This window comes from Mauremys reevesii, linkage group 2 (genome assembly GCF_016161935.1).
Source record: "Mauremys reevesii isolate NIE-2019 linkage group 2, ASM1616193v1, whole genome shotgun sequence".
NCBI lineage: Eukaryota > Metazoa > Chordata > Testudines > Geoemydidae > Mauremys > Mauremys reevesii.
In genome coordinates, this window is record NC_052624.1 from 155,760,482 (window position 1) to 155,787,843 (window position 27,362).

The window sequence follows — 27,362 nt, forward strand, 5'->3', positions numbered from 1 at the left end:
GAGGAGGGCGGGGCAGGTTCAAAACGGCAGGAGCTGGGGTCAGGGGCCTATGGGGAGGGGATCGGGGTGCTGGGGTCAGGAGGGCATGGGGATCTGGGGGTCAGGGGCTATGGGGAGCTGGGGTAGGGATCAGGGGTATGGGGCAGCTTGGGAAAGGGGTCGGGGCTATGGGATCTGGGGTGGGGATCAGGTGCTGGGGTCAGGAGGGCATGGGGATCTGGGGTCAGGGGCTATGGGATCTGGGGTGGGGATCGGGTGCTGGGGTCAGGAAGGCATGGGGATCTGGGGTGGGGGTCAGGGGCTATGGGAGCTGGGGTCAGGGGCATATGGAGGAGCTTGGGAAAGGGGTCAGGAGTGTATGGGGGATCGGGGGGTGGGGATCAGGGAGCTGGGGTCAGGAGGGCATGGGGGATCAGGGCTGGGGGTCAGGGGGGTATTAGGGAGCTGGGGGAGGGAGTCAGGAGGGCATAGGGAGACCCCCCCACTCCTTATTTTAAGATGTATTGAAAATGCATTAAAACTGATAAGTACCATTTTAAACATTCAATGTCTGCTTGTGCCAATTGCATTGTGTGCCAGAGGGCGGCAGAACTGTGCCCTTGAGAGAAAAATCCACTGCTATGCTACAGGAAGTAGTGTTTCCCTAAAACATCCTTTAAAGTAAAGCACTGTCTTGTTTTCCATGTGGTTTCCCCTTATTTCCATCCAGCAGTGGATGTCTTAATTTTAAACTTGAAGAGATAGTGGGGTGGGTTAGGAGAACTGGGGAGCCAGCCGTTTCATGCACCAACTTTTTTCACCTCACCTAGATTTTAATCTCACCCTGGGTCAGAACCAAAATGTCTATTGAACCTCAGCCATGTTCCTAATCAATATTTCCCTATCACAAAATCACTGCACAAACCAGACTAAAGGAAACCCCTCCAAGCATCATGCATTTTACAAGATAAAAGGTGGGGTTTGAAACATTTATTTGACATAATTTGTTAAAAACAACCCTAAACCGCAGCAAAAAAAAACAAAAAAGACTCCCCCCATCTAACCCTCACATCTTTCTGAATTAACAAGTTACATATTGGACCTTTAAAGGCACACTGTCAATTTAACATTTCCTCTCACACCCCCCACATTTCAATTTGGTAAAAGCATGTTTTTAAAAAACTCAAGAACATTAGAAAAAATATGTCTACAATTACAAAACAAAATCCAATGCAAACAGTTGCTTTTAAACAAATAACAGTTCCCCTGCAGTGTTTGCAACCCAAACATTGCAGCACCATGCAATAGAAATCAACAAAATCTGTTTTGCTTTAGATTACGGTCAGGTTCTTATACCCGGATCCTGTAAATTACTGATTTTGCATGAGCAAGCCCTTATGAAACCCATTGGGCACTGTGTGGTGTGAGTTCCTCTCTGTGCTCCACTGAGGATGGGAATCTCTTATAGCCGAGGTGCAGTGACTCAGGCTTCTGGCTCTGGAGGTGTCTATTTCAATCCCAGGTGTGTTGGGATGGCTGTCACACTAGGCCAGCTGCAGCCCTGTTGACTTCAACATGGTTCTAGGCAGACCCAGGGGAAAGCAGCTCTGATTGCAGATCAGAACCAGAAAGTGACGCGAAATTGATTTCCGTTGTCCAAGTCTTCGCCGAAGAACATAAATAACTATATGTTCTCTATATTTTGAAAAATTCTTTTCATCATCTGCTATGTTATTTGTAACACAAGGCACTAGTTTATTCGCAACATATTACCTTGAAAATGACTGAGTCCCTATAAACATAAATACAATCAACGCTCCTGTGTTTACACTATTCTCAATGCAGTTACTCTCATGCCACTTGCTGTAATGAAAGCTGTGTCCATGCCTCACCCTTAAATATTCACTGGGCATCTGAGCTTTCAGGCTTGGGAGAGAGTTACTAACCAGACTTTGCCCTTTCTCTGGTGCTGATGGCAGCAGATCTCAGATTGACCCACCTTCATAAAACAGTGTCATTAGGCCTGTTTGACAGAGGGAGAAGCTGAGGGACATGGAGGGGAAGAGACTTGCCCAAGGTTGTGGAGTGGTAGAGCCGAGGACAAAAGCCAGCCATTTTGACTCCCTGCCCTGTGCTCGATCCACTAAACCGCAGTGGGCACCTACAGTCGTTCCACAGGGTGTTAGCTCATTGGACTCTGATGTTTCATAAAGAAGTGTATTGCCCGTCTCTAAATGGCTCCAGAAATTATTGTCTCCTCTTAGCAGAGCCTGTGACCACTTTAAAAGCAGCTGCCACACTTCTTGGTCCCCGCTCATGTTCCTTCCCTTTCAGTCCCAGCATGCGGGCTGCCAAGAACAGCTGGCTAGAGGCAGTGCAGCAGGGTAGCATGCACACCTCCTGGCAGCCTCCTCCTCCCCTTTAGACTCCTGGTTGTATGGCCAGCGTACCCAGTTAGAAGCACTCCTCTTCTGATTTCAGACATGCCCAGCTGCACAATGCATGTAATGTTATCAAAGAGCTGCATCATTCCATCCCTGCACGGTAAAATGTCTGTGTCTATCTGGAAACCAAAAGGAGGGCTGTTATCTCTATGGAGAAAGGTGTTTGCTAGAAAGAGGAGTGGAGGAGATCCATGAAAGACTTCAAAGGACTCAAAAACACATGGCTAGGTAGCCCAGAGCATCCTCTTTGTATCTCCACTTTCTTTTAGGGTCTAACAGCATGGAAAGCTGTTGTTCACGTTTGTTCTCATCTTTCATCCCGTGTGTCAGGAGGCATTCAAAAGAACTGTCTTCTGAAGCACCAGCCTATGCAACTTGAAGCTGCAGGAAGGTTCCGTAAATGCAGACAAAGAAGCCATCTCAGCTCCACCTCTGTCACATCAACCGCAAGGAGGAGAGTGCTGGTGGCTAATGAGCTCACAAGCCACTGTGGAATCGCTCCCTGGAAAATGGTACCAGATGGATATGCTGCTGTGAAGAGTCCAGACCCAGTAATGCTGGGGTGAGCCCTCTCCCACCCAGCCTGGTCCCCTTTCCCCCATTTCAGTGCCACTGCAGACAACCTATAAAAATCCAGTCAGTTTAAAACCAAAAAAAGAGTTATTGTAACATTGATAACTATGGTAAAAAAAAGGAGAGATTCAGAGTTTATTGTGCATGATCCACATGCAGCGTTAACGGTATATATATAGACGCACGGTCTGATATGTATATGTACAGTGCAATGTCTCCTGCCTTTGGGGACACTCAGCGGGTGGAAGGGGCCGATTACATGGCAGACTTCATCTCCCATTCCTGAAAGAGATGGATGGAGAAAGGACAATTATTCCCATGTCCTGGGGGGACAAGGTGGTGCTAGGCGAGCCAGGCCTTTCCCCCCAACACCCAGCATGACTCTCCCTAGCAGAGGAGATGCCCCTCAGTACCTTTCTCTTCTGCAATACCTTCCCCTTTTCAATGATGACCACAGAGGGCGCTCGCCTCAGGGCGCTCTTGGTGGAGGTGGTGCGTTTCAGCAGAGGTGTTAGGAAGGAACCCTGCGTATAAGAGTAGAGAAGAGGGGTGGGTGTGGGAGCCCCCTTTTGCCCTTCTTTCCAACCTGTCTGGGAGGTTAGCCGCCTACCCTGCACGGCCTGTGAACAGAGGCTCTAGGGCAGTGGTTCTCAACCTGTGGCCCGTGGGCCACATGCAGTCCAATCAGCACAGAGCTGCAGCCCATGTGACATCCTCAGGGCCATATAGGTATTGGATGCGGCCCACAATGGTAAATAGGTTGAGAACCACTGCTCAAGGGCCATTCCAGCCTCTGGTCAGACCTCTCCCCCTGTCTAGGGGCTCCCCTCCATATGGAATCACCTCCCCACCTTGTTTAAAGGCAAGAAAGAAGGACATAAGCTAGACCTGACTTTCTCAAGGAACAGGAGAGAAGCAGCAGAATAAGGAGAGGGAAAGAGGGAGAAGAGAAGATGCTGGGGAAGGGATGGGAGAAGAGAAAGGCAGGAAGCCCTAGGACAGCCCCTGCTGGTTTCTAGCCCCCAACTGTTCTGTCTCATGGCTGCCCAGTGTCTGGCTCTCACCCTCCCTGCTTCATCCTCCCTTACCTCGGAGCCTGCTGAGCTGGTGGCGGTGGCTATGTGGCCCTTCAGAGACTTGCCGATGGCTAGCAGGTTCATCTCCGAGCCAGCCTTCAGCCTGGTTTTCACCCGGCACGCCCTTTCCAGCTGCCCTACCTTCTCCTCCAGCTTGGGGAAAGCCCTCTTACCTGCAAGAAGGCAGATCGTGGGGCCATGTGAACCCACGTGGCAAGCTGAAGGCCCAGTCCTGCCACCCTGACTCACTCTGGTTTACAGCCATGCCCCGAGAGTCGCAGGACACCTGTCATAACCATACAGCTAAGGGTAGCATAAAATCCCTCCTTTACCTGTAAGGGGTTAAGAAGCTCAAATAACCTGGCACATGACCAAAAAGACCAATAAGAAAAGAAGATACTTTCAAATCCGAAGGGGAGGCGGGAGGTTTTGTTGGTGCTCTCTTTGTTGTGTTCTCTAGGGACAGAGAGAGGGACTAGGCAGGAAAAAAAACATCTCCTAAAACCCTACCTGAAATAAGCATCTAAGATTACAAAAATTGTAAGTAAAGCAAGGAAATGTGTTAGATTATCTTTTGTTTTAGCTTGTGAATTTTCCCTATGCTAAGAGGGAGGTTTATTCCTGGTTTTGGAACTTTGAAGTTGAGCCTAGTAGGGATTTTACAGAGGTGCTTCTTTTACCTTTTTCTTTATAATAAAGGTTTTTTTTAAGAACCTGATTGATTTTAGTGTCCTAAAATTAAAGGGTCTGGTCTGTACTTTTATTAAAGGCAATTGGTTAGTATATTATTCCCAGGCCTCCCCAGGAAAGGGGATGAAGGGGCTTGGGGGAATATTTTTGGGAAACAGAGACTCCAAGTGGCCCTTTTCCCTGAATGTTTGTCTAAATCACTTGGTGGTGGCAGCAATACAGTCTAAGGACAAAGAAAGGATTTGTGCCTTGGGGAAGTTTAACCTATGCTGGTAGAAATAAGCTTAGGGAGTCTTTCATGCGGGTCCCCACATCTGTACCCCAGAGTTCAGAGTGGGGAGGGAACCTTGACAACACCCATGGCTCAACCCTCCCAGCCCTCTCCTGCACTGAGTAAGTCTTGCTGACCCCTGGCACAGGGGCAGGGGGTCAGCAACTTGCCTGAGGCTGTACAGCAATCATACCAATTAAGAAATCCAAGCTGTCCGGGGCGCCCTTTCTTGCGGGCTGCATCAGCGTCCGCTGAGACTGGAAAAAATCCCGGCTTTTCAGCTCCGGGGCCACCTCTACCCACTGCTTGTTCAGAGACTTGCCCGGGCTGGCTGGAGGAGCAGCTGGAAGAGCATGGGAGAGAAAGGGGTCAAAGGCTGTGTGACCGTGAGCACTCAGAAAGGGATTCCCCCTCTGGGCATGCTGAACCAACCTAGAGACAGAGCTGCTCTGTGCCTGGGGCCCAGGGGAATCCTGGACATGCCCATGGCCAAAGGAGAGGAGCTGTTCTGTAGCAGGCAATGAGAAACAGAGGGGCACTTCTCTATGCATGTGCCACCTGGAGACCCACTGGAGCCAGCCCATCCCAGGGAAGCAGCGATACCCTCTCAGCACATGCTGTGGCAGACGTGGGAGCCGACCAGTGCTGGGACGCTGCCTCTTACCAAGATGAGGCCATGCTCAGCTGCTGTCAGACAGAGTCTGCCCCCTGGTGCAGCCACGTCCCTGCTGTGCTGGGAGAGGGAGCCTCACTCACCTGTCTCCTCCGGAGCCCTGCTCTGGGGGTTGCTGAAGGCACTGTCGGGAAGGGAACACAGAACTCCCTGTGTCTGGTCTTGAGTGGCTCTGTCCAAGCTCTGCTGCTGCAAAGAGAAGCCAGTGAGGAGCCTGTGGACGAGCTGGCCAGATGCGCCTACCCAGATCCCCATGGAGTTTCACCAAGCTATGCTGGCCAAGAGGCTGGCCCACTCGCTAGAAACGCCTACAGATGCCGGACTACATGGAGGTTACCAGCTGGTGCAGTATATCCGCATTGGAGTAGACAGGGCTGGGGTGTGTCGCTGGTGTGAGCTGCCCAAAGGGGTCGTCCATGTAGGTGTTGGGGGTTGGGAATCTCCGCAACAGCAGGCCCCTGCAGGCAGAGCAGAGAGGAAGCCCTGTGACGCTGGGCACCCATCGGGAGAGGGGATTTTCCTTGCTTAGCACCTGAGGCCCATGAGTGCTTCGAATTGGACACAGCAGGGCCTGATGAGTGCTGCCTGGATGCCCTGTGCATCTGAGCGGTAACACCAGGGGTCCGGACACAGCATGGGTTGACCCCAACATGGCTAGCACATGCTTCGGTCATGCACTAGTTCTGTAACTGGGTCCCCATGGCAGTGCCAGATGCAGAAGCAGCCAGGATTCTGTGCCATGGAGCCCTGTCCCAGCAAAGGAGAAAGAGGAGAAAGAGAGATCACTTGATCGTTACGTGTTAGGTTCACTCCCTCTGGGGCACCTGGCATTGGCTACTGTCAGCAGACAAGATACTGGGCTGGATGGACGTTTGGTCTGACCCAGTACGGCCATTCTTATGTTCTTAAGGCACCCGTGGGCAGCCAGGTCCCCTGCCTTAGCCGAGGGAGAAGGAGAATGGAAAGAAGGCTGAAGCAGGGAGGAAGCTGGGACCACGTGAAGATAGGAAATAGGGGGAACTGCTCTGAAGATACACTGTGTCTCAGGGGTGCTGCGGGCTCCTTACCCCACAGGGACAGAGCTGGGTCCATCTTCAGGGACTGAGGTTTCATACACAGAGGCTGGTTCCGCTCCCTTCTCCACCTGCAGGATCTTCAGCCAGATGTCCCTCTCTTCGTCCGAGTGGGTCTGCACCAGAGAAGGGGACAGGTTGGACCAGGACCATTAGGGAGGGGCCATGGAGATGCCTTCCTCTCGGGAATGGCATCGGCTCCGCAGCCACAAGGGCAGGAAAAGAACCAGGCATGACCGGGCAGAGCAGAGGGCTGGGGAACCAGGCCGGTTCCTTGCTGCGTCTCCCCATGCACAGCACAATCGGCGCGGAGTGCAGCTCCCACGTCTGCGTGACCACAGCACCATCTGGAGCTCCAGAAAGGGAGGGGCAGATCCAGTTCCTACCATCTGTGGGATGCTGCCAGTGAGAGCTGCCCCACTACCACCAAGCTAATGGTCTCTCTGCTACAGCTTGGCTGCGGGCCATGCCAGCACCATACGGGTTAGCACAGCTACACCACGCACCTGCAGGACAGCGACCTCTCTGCCTTGCTGGCTGATGTGGATGTGATGCCGTCGGCCCACGTCGGCCCCTGGGGTCATATTGCTGCCCGCCAGCGGCACAGCGTACTCAGGGCTCTCAGTGCAGCTGGGGTCTCTGAACATCCGTAGGGTGCCCTGCTCCACCCTGCACCACAGCTTCTGCCACTGGCTGTTCAGCAGCACGTCCAGGAAACCTGCAGAGCGCCCCCAAGGCCTCTGGTTAGGAGATGTGCCTCCGCTGCCTCCTCCGCCATCGGGGAGAGGGCTCGGCACTGACCCACTCAGCACAAACTGCAGCTGATGCCTCCGTGGGCTGTGGGAAAGGAGCTCAGGAAAGCCTGGGGTGAGAGCACGGGCTCTGTGTGCAGTTACCCCCACAGCTCTGCCAATGCACCCAGCACCCCGGTTGTTCCACTCCTGAGTCACCTCCCCACCACCAGCCCTTCTGCAAATGCACCCAGCACCCTGGCTGTTCCAACCCTGGGTCACCTCCCCATCTCCACCAATGCACCCAGCACCCTGGCTGTTCCAGCCCTGGGTCTCTTCCCCATCTCCACCAATGCACCCAGCACCCTGGCTGTTCCAGCCCTGGGTCTCTTCCCCATCTCCACCAATGCACCCAGCACCCTGGGCTGTTCCAGCCCTGGGTTCCACAGACAGGATGGCTGCGGTAACTGATGCTGCACAGAGTGGTCAGGCTGGTCCATACCGCACCTCCCTTCCTTGGGATGCAGCTGGCTGCAGCTGGGCTGATCTGGGAGTTCTCCTCATCTGAGTCAGAGCCAAGCTGGGAACCTCTCACCTAAGAGAGACACAGGTGCCACAGACAATGATCACTGAGGCGAGGAGAGTGGATAAGCAGAGGGAATTTCAGGCTGAACATCAGAGATTTCCCCATGGGCAGACCCAGGAGATGGGGGGCAGCTCCCCAGGGAGGAGGAAGCCCCATCACATGAGACCATTCAAATGGCACAACATGCCATAGGAAACAACCCAGTGCTGTCTGGTCTCACAAGGGCATCTCCCTCCCTCAGATTTCATGGGTCAGGCTGTGCCCTCGGGCACATCCCCAGAGCTATGGGCATGTCCCAGGGCAGAGTCCCTCCTCAGGGTTCACAACATTCCTGTGGGCAGCAGCAAGCAGGGCTTGTTGTGGAAGGAGCTGCTCAGGACAGGATGGGATAGCGGGGACTGGGGGTCAGGGCTCCTTGGTTCTAGTCTCGCCTCCCAGTTATCGCACTGGAGACTGTCAGGATTTCTGGGTTCTATTCCCTTCTCTGCCACTGACTCACCGTGACACCTTGGTTAAGTCACTGCCCTGTGCCTCAGTTTCCCTGCTGGAACACAGGAACAACGATGCTAACTTGGGTGGGGAGAGGGGCGTGAGAGCACTCCAGGATCCCCGGTAGCAGAGGCTAGAGATGGCTAAGGAACCTACTCACCTGGTGTGAGTTCCTGCCCTGCTCTGAGCTGGGCAATACTGGGGAGCTGTGGGCAGAAGGCCTGCTGAGAGGAGAGCTGCTCACCTCCTCAATCACCTGCAAGAAAGGGACAGCATTACAGTAATTGAAGGGGGAGCTGGGGATCCCAGCCCCCCAGGCACAGCAGGAGCCCAGCCCCCTCAGAGCAGAGTCATTTCCAAGGCAAGGAATGCGCTGCTGGGAGGGTCAGAGCCCCCATGGCTCCTGCAAACGCCTCTCTAATGCAAACTCCTTGTGGAGCCCTGTGTGGGGACGTACTGCAGCTTGGCAAGAAAGGGCATTGGCTCGCCCCACAGCACAGCTCCCTCCCCACAGCTCTGAGATTTCTGGGAACAACTGTCAGCACCCAGCTTGGCCTACAGGGGGAGCCAGGCCATAACTTATCTGCCAAGCCCCAGGTGACAGGACGGTGCCGGTCCCGGCCCGCAGAGGGCAGTGGGCAGCGCAGAGCTCTGACTGGATGATGCCCATCCCCACTTGCAGAGGGGAGTGGGCAGCGCAGGGCTCTGACAGGACGGTGCCCAGCCCAGCCTGCAGAGGGGAGTGGGCAGCACATGGCTCTGACTGGACGATGCCCGTTCCTGCCCGCAGAGGGGAGTGGGCAGCGCAGGGCTCTGACAGGACGGTGCCCAGCCCAGCCTGCAGAGGGGAGTGGGCAGCACATGGCTCTGACTGGATGGTGCCCGGCCCAGCCTGCAGAGGGGAGTGGGCAGCGCAGGGCTCTGACTGGACGGTGCCCGGCCCAGCCTGCAGAGGGGAGTGGGCAGCACATGGCTCTGTCTGGACGATGCCCGTTCCTGCCCGCAGAGGGGAGTGGGCAGTGCAGACTCATCTGACATGTAGTCTCACCCCGACAGGAGCTGTTTCCTCGCCCATAGTCCCCCTCGGGGGCTCCCAGGTGGTGGCAGAGGCCACTCTTGACCCTCCGCACTCCCATGGCCCCCCTCCATGCACAGCTCTGCCAGGGTGTAACACCTCCAAACCTTCCTCCAGTCCTCGGCCTGCTGGTGGCTCTGGAAGCCCATCACCAGTGTCTCTGCCGCCGCCCCCGTGATCTTCAGCACGTGCTGCATCTTCTTGCTGCGCTTGGCCTTGTAGGCAACACGGCAGCCGCGCAGGTCCAGCTCCAGCACTGGCTGCAGGTCCTTGGCACACTTGTAGCACTGTGGCAGCACAGGGCAAAGGGCATGGCTCAGCCAGGGGTGGCGGGGAGCGCAAGGGTCCGAAACTGGGGATAGCAGGGCTTGGAACTGGAACTCACAACCCTGACCCTCCCTGTGGGGGTGGGGGCTGGAATTCAGGATATAGGAGTGGGGGTCTTTGCTGTTAGGTACTGGGGGGTTGGGGTCTGGGGTCTGCAGGGTTGTGGGTTTAGGGGTTAGGCTTGGCAGGATGGTGGTTAGGGGTTCAGGATGGGGGTTTATGAGGTCGGGTGCAGGGTCTGCAGGTCTGTGGGTTTAGGTGCTCAGGGTTGGGGGGATGGGGTTCAGGATTGGGGTTTAGGGGAGTCAGGTTTAGGGGGATGGGGGTTCGGGGTGCAGGGTCTGCAGGTCTGTGGGTTTAGGGAGTCAGGGTTGGGGAGATGGGGGTTAGGGGTTCGGGGTGCAGGGTCTGCAGGTCTGTGGGTTTAGGGAGTCAGGGTTGGGGGGGATGGGGGTTAGGGGTTCAGGGTCTGCAGGTCTGTGGGTTAGGGGGCTGGCAGGTTCAGGGCACCGAATGCACTTCAGTTCACCTACCCTTTTACCCTGCAGCTCTTCCCTGCACCCACCTCCACGTCCCTGCACTCTTCACCCCTTGGGCGCCTGTTGCTAAGCCCCTCTCCCCCCCCCCCCCGGCACTGTCCTGCACACACCCCAGCCCACGCAGCCTTCACAGGGAAGCCGTCTCCACCTGCGAGTGCTCCCACCCCTCTCGGCCCCACCCAATGCTCACCAGCAGGGCGTGTTCCCGGACAATGAAGAGCTGCTTGGCCCACTGCCCGAGCCAGCGTTTCCTCCAGAGGAAGCCACAGAGCTGGGCCTCGGGGCGAGCAGGAGCCTCGGCGGTGCCAGCGGCAGGTGGCCACTGGATGTAGTGCGCACGGTCCTTCACGCAGTCCTCGTCCTCACCGTATGACTCGTAGTGGCTGCTGTCCGTGTCCCCGCCGCCCGCTGCCCAGAGCATAAGGGTGGCGCTGAGCAAGCGCCTGGCGAGAATGGAGCTGCCTGTCGGCAAGGGGCCGCCCCAACAGTGCCAGGGGCCTCTGGGCTTGCAATGGGAAGCACGCCACGCCATGCAGGGAGCCGAGCGGGGCTTGGTGAGCTTACAGTCAATGCCCACGTGGCCTAGATGGAAGAGGCGGCACAGCATGCAGGAGGCGTGCCACAAGCAAGGAGGGTGCTGCAAAAGGGAAGCAGCAAGAGGCAGGGATGCCCTGTGCAGATGTGCAGAAGGCATGGCACAGATGTTGGACGGGGGGGTCCCAGGTGCATACATTGCACCTGATGGGTCTTGGGTGACAGGCATGGCACAGCCACATGAGGGGCAGCTTGTGTACACACGCTGCAGCTGATATGTCCTGCCTGCTGCTCCCACCTCGTTTCGGAGAGGAAGGGGTGTAATGGAGCTGGTTACCTGGGCTCATATGTCCCTCGGGGCTGATGGGCTCTGCCTCCTCGTAGGAGTCCTCAGCTGGCAGGCTAGGGAGGTGGGGCAGGATGCCCAACGGGTTTGTCTAGAAAGAGCAGGGAGAACTCAGCGCAACAGAGCCAGGGGAGGCAGTATCAGGGCATGGGGTGTCAGTGGGACTCTGCCTGCCAGTCCCCTGGGGGCTCAGGAGAGGTCTCAGGAGCTGTGCCCTCCCTTTGCACACTGAAGGGCAGGCTCAAGATACTCCCTTCCCTGGGCAGTTGCTCAATCTCCACCTCAGGAGCTCCCTCTCTCCCTGTTCCAGGTTGATGTGGGCTTGGAGCAAGCACGGATCCCCGCCAGCATGCAATCGCCCTGCTCCTTGGCAGCACGTCTGCCGACTCAGAGCCCTGCATGTGGACAGGACTGAGATGAAAGAGTCTTTGATGCCCGTGGCTTGGATTTCTGCTTCCTTCACAACTTAACTGCCCCTAAAGTGGCCTCTACGGTTAATCGGCCTCTGCTGCCTTCATGCTGTTTAGCTACCAAATTAACTGCTTCTGAAATCTGTCAGCGACATCTCGCATTCTGGCACAGGACACCGCTCTTGTTCCTGCCAATCGCATCCCGGGGGGTGGTCCTCTCCCCCCTGCCACGGCTCCTGTTACCTCATCTGGAGCCCACATTTGCTTCCATCCACATCCGGAAGAGCAGTAGAACTCCGCTGGAGCTGCACATCTGCTCAGAGCACGGGGAAATGCCATCTTGTCAACCAATCCCCCCACCATGCAAGCAAGACAACGTCCCACTGTATGGGAATACACCATATCTCTGCTGCATGCAACGCATCCTCAGCCGCACGCAGCGGACAGCTTCCCCTGCTGCATCCAATGAAATGTGCCTCTCTTCATGCAATGCAGTGCATCCCGTGCAGCATGTGATGGAACACGCCCCTGCTGCATGCCGTGCAATGTACCATTCTCCACAAGAATTACACTTGGCTCTGTTGCATGCAATGCAACACCTGCTGCATTCTCTTGCACATGCAACAGATGGTGCTGCACTTCATGTAATGTGTCCCTCCCCTGCAATGCAACACACCCACTTCTGCTACTTCATACCACATGTCTCTTGCTCTCTGCAGTACAACAGATCCAACACTACAGGCACTGCAACACATCTCCGTATGCAGGAAAATGTGCCCATGAGGTCCTGTCACGGCCAGTCCCGTGTATGGCTGTTCCTCAGGCACTGGACACCTGAGCAGGTGGGAGTGACAGGGAGCGGCGGGGAGGGAGTGGAGCCCTCTGCACATCCCTCTCTGGAAACTCCCAGTCTGTGCTGCAGACGCTCCTGTTCCTTTCCGGTTCCCCAATGATCTCATGGCCAAACCATCTGCTCTTGTTTGCGGAGGGGCCTGACAGCCCAGCAGCCGGGAAACCCGGCTCCCGCTGCCACAGGCTGGGAGCCAAGGCGGGCCCTTCCCTAGGCCTCAGGCCGGGGCTGTGGGATAGGGAGGCCTCACTATGACCCCTGTATCCTGAGCTGCCCAAGGGATAGCAAGGGGTAGCTGGGAGCAAAGGGGCAAGAGAGAAAAACAGACAGACCCCTGCCCCATCTCCTTCATGCAGGGCCCTGCCCCTACCCTCGGACACAGCCCCCTGAGCCCTTTCCAACTCCAGTCCCTGACCCATGGCCCCGTTGCTGCCTCTAATTCCCCTCCCTCAGCCCGTTTCCCCCACACTCGGCCAGTCACCCCAATCCCCAGCCACTGCCCCACGTTCAGCCCCTAGAGACCCTGGGCTGGATTCTGAGCACAGCCTGGAGTCCAAGAGCAGCAGGAGCAGAATCCTGCCGCCCTCATCTGTATCAAGAGGGTGCAATCGCAACCCATGCCCCTACTTGCAGCCAACACTGATGCAGTCATGGGGCAAACGGGGGGGTCACATGTGCCACCCGCAGCCCGTTTCTGCCTGTCTGGGTTCCCCACCAGGGCTGGGGACCCTGCTCAGCCCCGGGGAGGCTCAGAGGAATGACACACACACGCATCCCAGGCTCTGCTGGACATGCAGAGCTGGCAGGCTGCATGGGAACATTCCTCCCCATGCTCCCTGCTCCGCTCTTTCTGCACTGAGTGGACAGCAGGGCCATAGCCCAGGGACGTGCAGTGTTGCCTGGAATATGTGCTGAGTCTCCCTCTCCCACGCCGTCACAGTAACAGCCAGGGGCTGGGATGCTCCCGTGCCTGGGGCTGGCCTCCTAGCAGTGGGCACAGCAGGACAGCCACAGTGTGACAGGCTCTCTCGTTGCCCCATGCACTTAGCAGGTGCTGGGACCCTGAAAAGCGCCCACCCGCTAACTCCACCCTGGGCATCAGAGGTAACTGAGATCTCTGTCTCCCTCTCATGTTGCTTCCTGACCTGGAGTGATCCAGAGACTTACCTCGCCTGAGGAGCACTGGCCATTGGCAGCAGGCGAGTCACACTCTCCCCTTCCCATCGTGTCTGGAGACGAGATTGCTGCCAAGAAAGGTAATGATTAAAATCATTTCAACTAGCCACTGGTGCCAGCTGCAGCTGGGAGCCCCCGCTCGGATACCGCAGGATGCTGAGTGTGATGCAGCTGCTCTGCTCAGCCCTGTTCCAAACCTTCCAGGCCCAAGAGTGGGCCGAAGATCCTCGAGAGAGAGCGCGAGACCCAGTGTCTGGAGCTAGAGAAGCCCCATGGGAGCCGATGCAAGCTGGATCCGGCCTCAAAGCATTTGGGATCATTCAGCCTGCGTCACTAATAGAGCCCAGTTCGCAAATGTGGACCCCTGAGCTGGGCACCCAAATCCCTCAGCCTGGCAGCGAAGTGGGCCTGGCCAGTAGCTGAGTACCCACAATGGCAGCTTGGGCCCACACTCAGTGCAGTTGCCGCCGTGGGGCACAGAGCTCCAGGCTCTCTATAGCAATGGGTAGCACTGAGACTCCCCTCAGAGGGGGTGAGTGTCCCTGCAGGCTGGGGCACCGGGCTACAGTGTTAGCATCTTCTAAGCCAAAGTGGAGAGTCCTGGCCACCATCCCATAGGCCGATGTTTCAAACATGCCCAGTACCTCTGGGTGCCAAGCTTTGGGTACCTGCATGTGTCTCAAACAAGGGCAACTGAAATCACTGGCCACTTTTGCATATTTGGCAGAAAATCTGAACCCGTTACTGGCCTCGACCCACCCGGCCTGATTCTGATCTCATGCATAGGGTGCTCATGCCTGCACTGCAGTCCCTCTGGCTCCGCAGCTGTGTCACTGAGAGCAGGGGCTGGCCCAACATATATAATTAGGAACTCCCCCGCTCCTTCGTGCAACTCCTCTCGCATCCCCCACATGGTACCAACTCCACTGCTCACCTTGGCGTGGGCTCAGGTCAGGTGGCGTTTGGAAGGCGCTGCTCCCAGAGGAGGGCGAGATGCAGCGCATGATCATGTACTCTGCGTCCTCTGCTGTGGGGAAAGAGGCGGATCAGGATCACAGGAGGTGACGGGACTAACGCCACAAACAAGTGGGGGATAAAAGCTCTGAGATCAGGCTGATACTCCGGATGGGGTCGGGTGACTCGGCGGGCAGGTGCTGGGAGATTCCAGACAATCCCGAATTAACCTCAAATTCTAGGGACTTGGACGGGGATTGGTCTGGAGACTGAGTCCAGCAATGGCTTGTTCATGTTCAGTATGCATCATTCTCCTTTGCTGAAAGCAGCTCCAGTCCGGGAGCTGGAGTGAGCAGTTTGCAGACACCCCATCATCGGCTGATATGAAACTAGTGGGCAAACCCGTAGGAATAACAGGGATGCTGGAAGAAGATTGGGGTCAGGCACAGGTAGGAAAAAGGGCTAAATGGAACCAGCTCTGGGCAGGCCCAAGGGGACAATCTCATTGGTAAGCAAAGTTACAGAGAGCGACAAACTGGATAACCAAAGATCCAGAGAGCTGGACTATGGTGAGCACCAAAGAAGCCATTTGAGTGGCTGGACCAGTTTCCAGGGATCATGGAGAGCCTGTGATAGGGTGACCAGATAGCAAGTGTGAAAAATCAGGACAGGGTGTGAGGGGTAATAGGAGTTCATATTTAAAAAAATCCCCAAATATTGGGACGGTCCCTATAAAATCGGGACATCTGGTCACCTTAGCCTGTGGAAATGGACAGGGCTGCAGGAACAAATCTGATCTGCTAGAGAAAGTTTCCCTCTTTTGGAGTTATTAGGATACAGCCGCCCCCATGGGTCATTAGCACATCGTCACCTGTCTCTGGATACCTATGCCCCAGCAGCAGGATACATACATGGAGGGCTCTGGAACCTGGAAAGTAGCTCAGCGATGGATTTCTTCTTGGCCTGAGCAATGTAGCTGAGGTTCTCCCGGTCCAAGATCAGCAGGAAGGACTCTAGGTCCAAAAGGAGCTTGTCTAGATCTGCAGGCAACACAGAAGGAACAGGGCAGTTACTAGGGGAACCCCATTCTGTCACATCGCCCCCCACTGGGGGATCCCAAGACAGCAGGGTGCTGATTGAGCCGAGCCCCTGGGAATGCCTTAGAGCCAACCAGCCAAGCGCATGGAGCTCTGGGTGTCCAGGACAGGTCAACGCACGATGGGTAAGGCCCAGGGTTGGAGTTTCCGAGACTGGGGCAAGAGTCTTTCAACCTCAACAAGGAGCAGAGAAAATATCCCTTTGCCCTCCCCTGCTCTCTATATCCGGCCTGGCCCAGAACCGGCTCCTTGCACCCACGGGTCATCTGGGGACCCATTGCTCCCATCTCCTGCACCTGACCCCAGTTCGCAGCACAATCCTGCCATTCAGAGGAGGACACAAGAGGTACCCAGAGCTGCTAGGGAAGAGGGGAGGGTGACCGAAGGGGGCGACAAGGAGAGAATAAGCAGCAGTGGGAGACTGAAGGCCCTTTATGTCCACACTAAAAGAGCAGGCTTGTTTGGGGGACTGGGCTTCCAGGTTCTTTGAGAGGAGAGATGAATATGGGGTTTGACTGGGAGAAGGGTGAGTTTAACTCAGTGTTTCCTGCCAGAGAGCTCCCCAGTGCATCAGGGAGGGAGGTGGCAGCGCTAGGGATGGAACTGGAACGCCCCCCCTTGGGGAAGGCTGGCCAGGGCACATCAAAGATGCAGAGGTGGCTGGAAAGTTCTCCGGTGACATCTCTCCTTTCAGTCCACTTCCCCGTTCTCCCTCGCCGGGCTAGCGATGCTGGGGAATGTCTCTGCATTGTCTCCCAGGGCTGCTGCCTGAACAAGGCCTCTTCACCCCTCCCTCATCCATGACCCCCTCTGTCAGACAGCGGGGCAATTGTGCCCTGCCACCAACAAGCGCTCAGAAGCCGCTGTGCCTTCACTGACATCCCACGCACCGAAGGGGGGGGGGGAGGAGGGGGCGTTAATATTGCACCAAACAGCACAGCTGATGAAGGCTGGTGTGTTCCCAGTGCAATGCAGAGCATTTGCCCGCCGCCCCCTCGCATGGCTTGGCAAGAGGAATAAAAGCCCCCAATCAGCCCAGAACAAAGGCAAAGCCCAGGGAGAGCCTGCCTGTTCTGCGCCACAGCAGCATCCTGGGTTACAGGCCTGGATTCACTTCCCATCCTTGGCTCCCTCTCTGTCAGCCTCTGGGGATAATGATAATTGGCATTTCCAAGGCACCTGGCACCACAAAAGGGATTCTGAATGGATCATTGCCCCTCATGCTACAAGAGGGAAACCAAGGCACAGAGCATGGCAGTGACTTGCTCAGTGCTGGACAGCAAGTAAGTGACAGAGCTGGGAATGGAGCCTATGCTCTCTGCCCTAGTCACTTGATAACACCCACAACTGAGCACAGAATGAACCCAGGAGTCCTGCCTCCCAGGCTCATGACCTCCAGACCATCTTTCCTCTCCAGAGGCTCTCCTTCCTCCCTCTACAGGCTTAGCCCAAGACGTTTACACTTGGGGGCTTACAGATTGACACCGAAAGAACCAGCCTGGTTTACAGAGGGACTGAGCACCTGCAGCTACCACTGATGCCCACAGAATTTGTGGGCACTCAGCACTCCTGAAAATCTAGAACTCGGGGGATTCCGATCAAACAGAACCTAGACGCAAACCACCCCTTACGTTGGGTTTGCTAATCCCTGCCTGGCTTTGCCCTGTGTCCAAAAGCAATCCCTTGTTCCAGACAGCCTGGCACTGGGATGGCAGACCCAGAAAGGAGCTGTGGGTTTGACCAAAAGCCTTGGAATCTGCCCCTCACCTGGTGATGGCTCCGTGGATTCCTACACCTCGGCAAAGCCATGTTCAAATCCCGGCTCGGGTCACAAGCACAGCGAGGTGGGCGAGCCTGGTCCCCAGCAGGGGTTCGGCATTCTCACCACAGCCATTTAAGAGATGCAAAGCATCACCTGGGCCATAAATGGTGGAAGGGGCCCTCCAGATTGTAGCCCCAAACAGGAGCTGTGTCTGCTCTATGTCCCAGCAGCAATTTCCTGCACTCAAGGAACATATGGTGGAGGAGGGGCTTCTTCCCCCTTCCCCAGTCAGTTTACAACCTCACCCCCATCATCCCCATCAGTTTTCCCAGGAATGACACAGAGCAGAGGGCACAGCATGGGGAAACATGCAGGAGACACCCAGGTCACTGCTTGCCCACCGCCTGAACTCTGCTGCAGAGGCCTGAAATCGCAGTGGAACCCCAGAGCCTGGCCCTGCTCCACTTCTCGCCCAGCCAAATTTCCTTCCAGGGTGGAGACCTTGGCGGTGCTGCCAGCTTTCCTCATGCTCCCTTCCAGCCCCCAGCAGCTCCCCCGTCCTCATAGAGCGGGGGCAATACAGACTCCCCTGCTTCTGCTTCCCCACTGCCAGGCTGCTCCTCACCCACCCTGCCAGACTGCTCTTCCCTCCTCCCCGCCATGCATCTGGAAATGTTTTGCGTCTCCCTTCTCGGCACCACTCCGGACGGCTCCAGGCTCCACTCCCCGCTCCCAGCTGTGATAAAATGTTGCAGGCCCGCTGACGAAACCCACTGATTCTTGGCCTGAGGCCCAGGCGGCCTTTTCCTCGTCCCCCCAGCACCGATGTTCCCTCATTGGTTCCCCCGAACGCAAAGCTGCAATTTGCTGCCTGGAACAATTGCAATGTTGGGAATGCTCCACCAAGCCCATTCTGCCCAGCCATGGCAAGCCTGCCCTAAAGGCCGCACCCCAGGCCCCCTCAACCCCCCACCCTGACCCTACCCAAAGAGGGCATCCTTCACCCCCCAGGGAACCTCCCTGCCCCCCAGGGGGGTGGGACAGGGCTGAAACCAGGCCCATTTTCACTCCATTTCTTGGAACCCCCTCACGGAGGTGATGAGCCACAAGGCAGCCCATGGGCCCTGCTCCCCATGGCGGTGATGGTGCCCGCTGCTCTCAGGGGACCTCACCACCGTAGGGAACTGCCGCGTCATAGGACCTGTTGGGAGGGCAGTGCGTGCACAGCTGTTCTAATCTCAGCTCACTGTCTCCAGGCCCAGGGGGAGCGGGGTCAGGGTTTAAGATGGCTCCCCATGGCACTTCCCTGATCAGTCTCTGGACAAATCACGGTCAACAGCTTCCCCAGATTCTCCACACACACACCCCGGCTGGCATTCTCAGAACCATGAGAGGGGCCCCATCCCCTGGGGAGCAACGAGACCCTGCCAGGCCCCTGTGGGGGGGGCAGAGAGGCCCCACAAAGCTCCTGGTATGTGAGTATGCAGGGGCAGCTCCATCCCTCTTCCCCAGATCCTTACGCAGATAGTCATTTATCTGATTAATGAGGAAACATATGTCCCAGGCACGCAGCACAGCACCCCCAGCGCAACATCCCCACAGGGCACACCGCCCCCCTCCCAGGTACCCTACACCCCCGGACACACAGCACAGTGCCCCCAGACACACCACGCCCTCCCCGGGCACACAGCCCAATGTACCCCTTTCTGCACACACAAGTTCCCAAATGCATACACCTGTTCTCTCAGTGCATCTCCCAAAACACACAACCCAGCCCTCTTCCCAGCACACACACACACACACCCCTCAAACACATCTCACTCCTACCCCTCAGCACCTCTGCCACACCCCCTCTGCGAAGCATGCAGCCCAGCCTTCCCCAGCAGCACCGCATTGCCCAGCCCAACGGGCCCACGTCCCCCTCTCCCGATCACAGTGCAGCTGGCAGGGGCTGCGATCCCAGCCCACCTGCGAGGGAAGGCCTGGAACCACCCGCCCTGGGGCAGATGCTCAGCCCCTCAGTTTGCCCCTTGCTCCTCTACACGTTTGAACAGACGGACAGGCTCCTAATGGCTCTATGTGGCTGGTCCTGGGAGGTCACGCCGTGGAAGCCAGTCACAAGGGCTAATGAGGGGAGAGAATCCATCACATTCCTCCTTTGCCCTGGCCTGGCACATTGGGAGGTGGGGGAGGAAGTTTCTCATCAGCTGTAAGTCTATCTGATGTAAGCGGCCTGCCCCACTGCCTGGGACAGGGCTACGGATGAAGCGCCATCCTTACCCTCCAGCTGGGGAGGGTCAGGTCGGCGGCTTCTCAAGTCATATTGACAGACCCGTGTTGTTTTCCGATGACACTCCCCTTTCACCTCCGTTCTAGCATGCCAGCACATTTCCATCCATGGACACGTGGCTCTCTCCTCCGTCCTCCTCACCTACTTGGCTAGGGAATCGCTCATGTCTCTTAGCCCCCAGTCTGGCCAACCTCTCCTGCTACCACCCGCCCTGGTAGGACAGCGCCGACTCACACCCAGCTCCTCCTTTCACAATGGACGGAATCTACCGAGGCTCCCAGTTCATCCCAGCAGGAAACAGGGAAGGGTTGTTCCGCAAGGGCCGTTCTTCGGCCAGTCCCAATGGGGCTCCCACCACTTCCTGTGGGGGCTATTCTACAGCCTTGCAGGGAAGGGCTGCATTGCAGCTGATGGTGTGACTCCCAGCATGGGCAGACATACACGGCAGTAGCTGTGAGCTAGCGCACTACAAACAGCCGTGTGGCCATGGCAGCACGGGCAGTGGGATCGGCTAGACGCCCTAATACCTACCTACAATCTTGCATGGGACTGGACTCAGGTGACTAGCTCGTGCCACTGCAGCTGCACTGCTTCTTGTAGTGCGCTGGCCCAATCAATGCTAGCATGTGCCCTGGTACACGAGCTGGAAAATGACGACTCCGGCTGCAGTGTGGATGTACCCAGAGATCTCGCTCTTAGGCAACATCTCCTGCTCTTTCCTTTGCCTTTTTCCAATTTCCCTCGGCTTTAACATTCTCCAGCAGCAGATCGGGTTGCGGTGTTGGGTGGGGAGCAGCCACTGCCCCCAAACATTTCCATGGGGGCAGCTTAACAAACATGAATGTGCCCAGCCCTGCCCTGATGCACTCACACATCGGCTAGCAGCTGGAGCTATATTGGTTAGGGTCTAATGCATAATCCAGCCAGTGGGCACGCCAGACCTGGTGGTTTGAGAAGGGGGCCAGGATCAGCGAACACAGTGCGCGCCATCAGACCCATGGCAAGTCGTGTGGTCAGTATCTGGAGCAAAGAAACATCCTGGCTTCTTCACAGGATGGTCAAGCAGAGGAGAGGGCTGGGAAAGGTGCCCGAACTCCGTGTGTTGCAAGGATGTTGGAAAGACTGATACGGAGCTGCCAAGTGCGCAGAAGCGAGACAGCCCCCGCTCCCCTCCCACCTCCCCAGTCCTGGCTCATAAAACAGAAGGGTTTACTGTGCTTTATTCCCACACGCTGGACCCTGTAGTTCTGAAGGCTGCAGACCTGCTGTCCCACATTCCCCCGGGGCAAGAAAAGCCGAGGTCATATTTCATCATGGGATTCCAGTTTCAGATTCGGCCATGCCAGTCAAGAACACAGAACTCTGTCTGTCCCTCCCCCCTTCCCCCTTCCCCCCACCCTGCTCCCTAATCCACAGACTGGACCACAAATCCATTTGAGCTGGAATCCTTCCTCGCTGCTGAACTGGCCCCTCCATCTAGGATGATAGTCTCACCTCCCTGCCCTGCCCATCTAGCTCAGTATCCCCATCCCCCTGCTACTCCTGATCAGACCAGTGAGTCCAGCCTGGTCCCCACAGCTCTCTGCTGCGCTGGGTCAGACCAATAGGCCCACCAAGCCCCAGTCTCTGCAGATCAGACCAGTGGGCCCATCTAGTCCCATGACCTGCCTGTTGCAGAGGCCAATAGCTGATGATTCAGAAGAAGGTGAAATCCTCCCCACACACAGACCAGAGTCACGCCATGCGACTCCTCAGGAAGGCCTGGCTGCATCCAGGAGAGAGAGCACATGTGGAAGTGCCTTGTAAACAGCTGGGGATGCAGCAGAGCGGTAGATGGCCCAGGTACTTGGAGAGACATCAGGGCGGTTTGACGGGGAGCAAGCACCTGGCTGAGGTGAGCCTGGTTCTCAGCACTGCAAGGAATCCTGTGCTGGCAGAGGTGGGGATTCCAGCTCCCTGCCCGTCCTTTGCACAAACCCACTGGCAGGGGTGGGTGGAGAACGACCAATGAGGGGCTCAGAGACTGGGTGAAGGGAAGAGGAGAGCGAAGCGGCCGGCGACATGGCAAAGGAGGGTGAGTGGGCGGATGTGGGAAATGGAACAGAGGGAGAGAGAGAGGTGGGCAGTCAGCCAGCACAGGGGCTGCTGGGCTCCCCCAGGGGGTGGCTGAGTGATGCATGATTCCTCTTCTCCGGCCCACTTTCTATGCAGCTTGGGCTCACTTCTCTTCGTATATCATCCTCTCCTTTGGTGCCACCCCCTTGCATTCCCAGAGCCCCAGCGTCCTACCTGGGCCCCATCTGCAGCTCAAGGGAGCAAAACGTTCTGACATTGCTCAGCAATCCTGCAGCCTGGGTCAGTCTGGGGTTCAACAGGAGTTTGGCCTCATCCATCCTGTTCCCAGCTGCTGCTCCCGCACCTTCCTCCCAGCCTGCCTGACCCCTGGATCCTCCCCAGGCTTGGGCCCCTGCACCATCAGTGGTCAGTGCACGCACCTGCCACAGGGGGTGCTGCAGAGCCATGCAGGGCCCTGGGACAAAGAGCGAGATGCTCAGAGGAGAGGGAGGGATTCGGGACAGGGGCGCAAGGGCAGGCAGGGAGCATGGGCAAACTGTCACTGCTTGCAGGAGAGAAAACATCTGGGATGGAGATGGATTTAGCAAAGCAGGAGGGGATCCAAACATCTGGACTTCCCAAGAAACAGGGCAAGGCGGGAGGGGCGGGGATGACTAATTCCCTGCACCTTGTTCAGGGGCAGCGGGACAGGGGGGCACTGGGAAGGGGGCGGGTTTCTGGAAATAAAGGAGGGAGAACTTGGGCGAGGGAGACATCCCTGTGCACAGCACAAGCAGAGCCAGCATGCTCCTCCAGTGCAGATCCAGGGAGCCCCCGGGAAGGGAATCCAGCCCAGCTCTGCCAGGCCAGGCAGGGGGCCTATGCACTGAGCACTCCCTGCTGCTCCCCTCTGGTCTCCCCACCTCCTCACTTCCCTCCTTCCTCCCCCGACCCCAGCAGAGTCTGAATTCCTGTGATGACATCCCCTCCACTCCCAGCACCGCTCCTCTTCCCCCCCACCCCAGCCTGGGGGCCACATTTCCCCTCAACTCTCACCTTGTGCCTGCTCGTGCTTTATCCCTCGCAACCCCAGCACCCCGCACTCAGCCCGCTGGCACCCACAGCTATGAGCAAGAAGCCCAGCTCTGACAGGACCTGCCCTGCCATTAACTCTCTTCTCCCCCTCCCCCCCCACGTCAATGATGGTCTGTCACAAGCTCATTCAGGGGCTCACCTGCCGCCTGGCACCCGGAGAGCAACGCGCTGCAGGAACACATGACACGGGGGCTGGGGGAGGAAGCCACCCAACGTGCAAGGGATGAGTCAGAGCATTTAGCGCCCACGGGCCTGTGGGAAGCAGCGCTCCTCCTCTCTATCAGCAACGGGAGAGCTCTGTGCTCGCGTGCACTGCATTTCACGTGGGTTTAGTAAGATGGACTTGTGTGTGTGTGCACGAGAGCATGTGCATCCTGTGCTTTGTCGCACATGTATGCGTGCACAAAGGTGTGTGCGCGCCCATGTGAGCTCACCCGCTTTGTCACACGTGCATGCAGGTTTGTGTGCTTGTGTGCGCCCAGGTGGCTGTCTAAATGACAGGGTGTGCACATGGTTGTGTCTACATGCCTACGAGAGTGTGTGCCTGCAGACGTGTGCTCACGCATGTGTGTCAGCGTGCCTGCGCTGGTGTGAGCGTCATTCCCTGGTGCTGAAAGCCTGGCTGCTGCAATCCAAGGGGTCTCCGACTCGCCCCTGACAACGCGCCATCCATAAACATCCCGGGCCAAGTAAATGCTACAGAGATTGAAAACAGCTGCCTCGGTTTCCATGGCAAGAAAGAGCAGTTGAAGGTAAACGCATCTGCCCCCATTCCCGTCTCCTCCCACAATAGCTGCTGCCTGCAGCACTGTGCCCTGTCCGGGTCCCCATGCCCCAATCCCACGTCTAGTAGGCCCCTTACTGGGAACCGTGGGAGCAACTTTCACAGCGACCCAAAGAACAGGAACTGCCGTGGAGCTGGGGAAGTCTAGACAGTGCAGGGAAAGGCACATGGAAAATCCAGCTCCTCTACCAGCCCATTCCCAACACCTCATTCCCCCGCTGCTGTCAGCGATGGTTGGGCCACTGTCCATTCAGACGCTCTAGGTGATGTGCCTTGAAGGCGTGTGCCCGCGTTCAGGGGAGGTGGGAGCTGAGTTCCCCAGGGAAAGGGGTCATGCCATAGACCCCAGTGTGCTGCCTGAGGCTTCCATCACCCAGCCCCAGAGTGCCCACGGACCAGCCCCAAGCGCCTCCTCTTTAAAGTAGTGCAAAAGCCAGAGTCACTGGACTCAGTCAGGTGTTGGCGGAGGAATTCAGTCTTCCAGCAATGCTAGCAGGAGAAGGAACAAAGTCCACTCATTTATGCAAAGGCTTCACTGTCATCTTGTCATTGTCCCTACTCCCCGCCCCCCCCCCACAGGTCTGTTCATCTGTGTGTCACCATCTCAGATTGGGAATTCCCTGGAGCAGACGCTGGTTTTATATAGCACGTTTGTGCAGCACCTGGCACACTGGGGCCTGATCCTTGACTGAGACCGCTATTATTATTTACATGACAGTACCACCCGAGGCCGCAAGTGAAATCAAGGCCCCACTCTGCTAAACACATAGTAAGAGACAGCCCCTGCTTTAAAGAGCTCACAGTCTAAGACGGACAATGGGTGGGAGGGGAAACAGAGGCACAGAGAGAGGAAGCGACTTGCCCAAGGTCATCCAGCAGATTACTGGCAGAGTCAGAGATAGAATCCAGGAGTCCTGGTTCCCAGTCTGACGCCCCATCCACTCGACCACACTGCCAAATAATAATAGCCTGAGTTTCAGAGGGAAACAAAATTTGGTTAAGTCAGGATGGGACAGGGTCTGGTTTTCAGGTGAGCCCCAAGGGCACATATAAAATCAGGATGCTAAACACTTGCTAAAAGTGTGTACTGCTACAAGGAAACACACAAACAGCCTGCACGCTACAGATCTCGGCGTCCCAGGTCTGTTGTCACCAATAGATTGGCCAGCTCCCTGTGCAGGGCTCTCTTTTAGCCAGATCCCACCATGGGCACAGGGGTATATCAGAGCCTCTTGGGACCGAGCCAACACGGTCATGGCAACCTTTGTACAGCCCAGAGATGTCGGAATGCAGCAATCCCCCATCTGCAGTGCATTCCCAGCAACAGCAGGGGGGTGGAGAAAAGGTGAAGGAAGACTGGGATGTGTCTGAGATGCCAGTGTTTTAAGGCCATTCAGCAGCTAGTGCTTGATCTCGATACCTTTCCCCAGGTCAACTTTAGGGACTGAAAAGCTGCCAGGAATTCAGACGCAAGGCTCAGAGCTGGGTGATGAAGCAGACAGAACCACCCCCAGCAGGGGCCTCTTTCAGTCCTTTAAAGGGAGATCAGCCAGGATCGGGATGTGACTCCCACTTCCCCCCCGGATAAAGTCTCCTCCTGTACTATCACTCCCTATGCAGCAGAAGCCAGGGATGGGGAAACGACCAGTTCTGCAGGGATCTCATCTCAGCCCCGACATCCCACTCTGACACCCAGGGCTGCTGTGGGGAGCTCAGCACATGGATGTGAGACCGTGAGGCCCTCTGTATCCCGCACCAGAATGACCCCATTCCAAGGGAAGTCACTTCCCTCCAATCCCAGGTTCTCCTAATTTGATCTCTGCTTACTGAGCCATCTCAGCGGCTCAGGGCCTGGACTCCAGCTTTCTGAGCTGTGTTGGCCAGCTGCAAGATGACTCACACCACGAAGGGATAAGGGAGGACGACTGCAGAGAAGAAGACATGGCAGTTCTGGAATTCCCTCTCTGGGCAGCGTGTTCCCAAGCAGCAGAGAGAAGGGCTCTTCCAGGCATGGGTCACAGCCCTCACCCCTGGAGATCCCCGGCCTCCCAACCAAATACCCCAGAGCAGAGAACTGCCCAGGAGTGCTTTCAAAGGAGCCCACATTGCAAGAGAGAGGCGGTACCGACGGCACGTTGGCACCGTTACACGTATGTCAACGCCTCGCTCCCAGGCAACACGCAACGTGCACTCAACCACCTGGAAAAGGAACAGGCGAGCTGCTGGCTAACCACACCGGCGGCGGCGGGCACGGGCCGGTCGTGGGGCTGGAGCAATTTGTCAAGCGAGGGGTGCTGACAGCCACGGAGCCAAACCCTGGGTATGATGGGAACCGCTTCAAGCCAGGGAGTGTGGCAGCCCCCACCCCAGTGCCCCTCGTTCCAGCACCTATGGGTGCCAGAGAGCACAGGCAGAGGTGCTGAGTTCAGCTCTCACCCCCTGGCACCCCCCCCCCGGTTACCGCCAGCCCCGCTCCACAGAGGGGTTCCCGGCCCTGGGGGCTGGCAAGGGGAGCGGTACCTTTCTGCTTCTCCATGGCGCCGGCTGCAGGGGGGGCGCTGGGGCAGGCTCCTGCGCTGGCCGCTCACATAGCGCCGGGCGCCCTCTCCTCCGCGGGCGCCGGAGCCGGGGAAGCCGGGCGCACAGGAGCGGCGGAGCCCCGGCCCCAGCGCAGCCCATGCCGGGAGGGGAGGGGGCTGGGCCCGGGATTCCAGGAGGAAGGGCCGGCGCCAGCCGCCGACTTCCCGGGGCAGCACCGCCACCTGCAGGGCGCAGCGTCCGGCTGCAGGCTCGGGCTCAGGTTTGGGTCCAAGCCCCCCACCAACACATAAGCACTCAAGACCTGGGTCCTAGGAGCCAGAGTCCCACTGTGACTCGTGTGCCAGCCCTGCTATTTTGCAGTGTGGACGCAGCTCACGCCCCAGTCCCGAGTCAGAAGGGCTGTGGCATGCAGAGTGGGTTAGCATGGGCCTGGGAAAACCGGGTCCAAAAGGAATGGGAGGCAGGGCGCCTGGGTTCATTTTTCTGGCTCCGCTGTTGACTTGCTCTGTGATCTTGGGCAAGTTGCTTCCCTGGGCTGTGCCTGTGACATGGAAATGGTGGTACTCACAGGGACCCCCACCGGGTTTCACAGCTTGAGCAGGACCATCTACATGGCTCCTTTTAACCCCATAGTCATATAGTGTGAGCCCCACCAGGTTGAGTCAGTTCAGTTGACCCCGGGCTCTGAGAGTATCTGCCATGGGTTTTGTGCAGTGCAGACATACCCTGCGTGTGGGTGGGTGGGTGGAGCAGGTTGTGAGACTTAACTCACCAACAGCTGGGAAGTGCATCCAGATGGGGAAACACTGAGAAGGGCAAGGGATCAATATTAATAACTGGACACTTCTGGTGCATCTACACTGCAGCTGAGAGCCAGCCTTCCAGCCCAGGTAGATTAGTGGGGCTTGAGCTAGCATGCTAAAAATAGCAGTTATGGCTTGG

General features: G+C 57.0%; 1 protein-coding gene across 4 annotated transcripts; it reads right to left on the reverse strand.

Moving 5' to 3' along the window:
• Window positions 1-977: 977 nt before the first annotated feature.
• LOC120396357 (actin filament-associated protein 1-like 2) lies at window positions 978-26,572 on the reverse strand. Of its 4 annotated transcripts, none has more exons than XM_039521132.1 (17): window positions 26,400-26,572; window positions 15,708-15,836; window positions 14,777-14,869; window positions 13,834-13,910; window positions 11,398-11,497; window positions 10,717-10,934; window positions 9,768-9,947; window positions 8,746-8,841; window positions 8,018-8,105; window positions 7,286-7,497; window positions 6,774-6,895; window positions 6,044-6,164; window positions 5,790-5,892; window positions 5,227-5,376; window positions 4,085-4,245; window positions 3,410-3,520; window positions 978-3,278 (listed from the first exon to the last, which is right to left on the reverse strand). In XM_039521132.1, exons 1-17 carry the CDS (start codon window positions 26,413-26,415, stop codon window positions 3,252-3,254), a joined length of 2,004 nt encoding a protein of 667 aa, XP_039377066.1. In that variant the 5' UTR covers window positions 26,416-26,572; the 3' UTR covers window positions 978-3,251. The 4 variants fall into 4 exon arrangements, with proteins under 4 accessions (XP_039377066.1, XP_039377065.1, XP_039377067.1 ...); XM_039521131.1 differs by having other exon boundaries at window positions 5,790-5,895; XM_039521133.1 differs by lacking the exon at window positions 26,400-26,572 and adding an exon at window positions 18,285-18,304 and having other exon boundaries at window positions 5,790-5,895; window positions 14,777-14,866.
• Window positions 26,573-27,362: the final 790 nt, after the last annotated feature.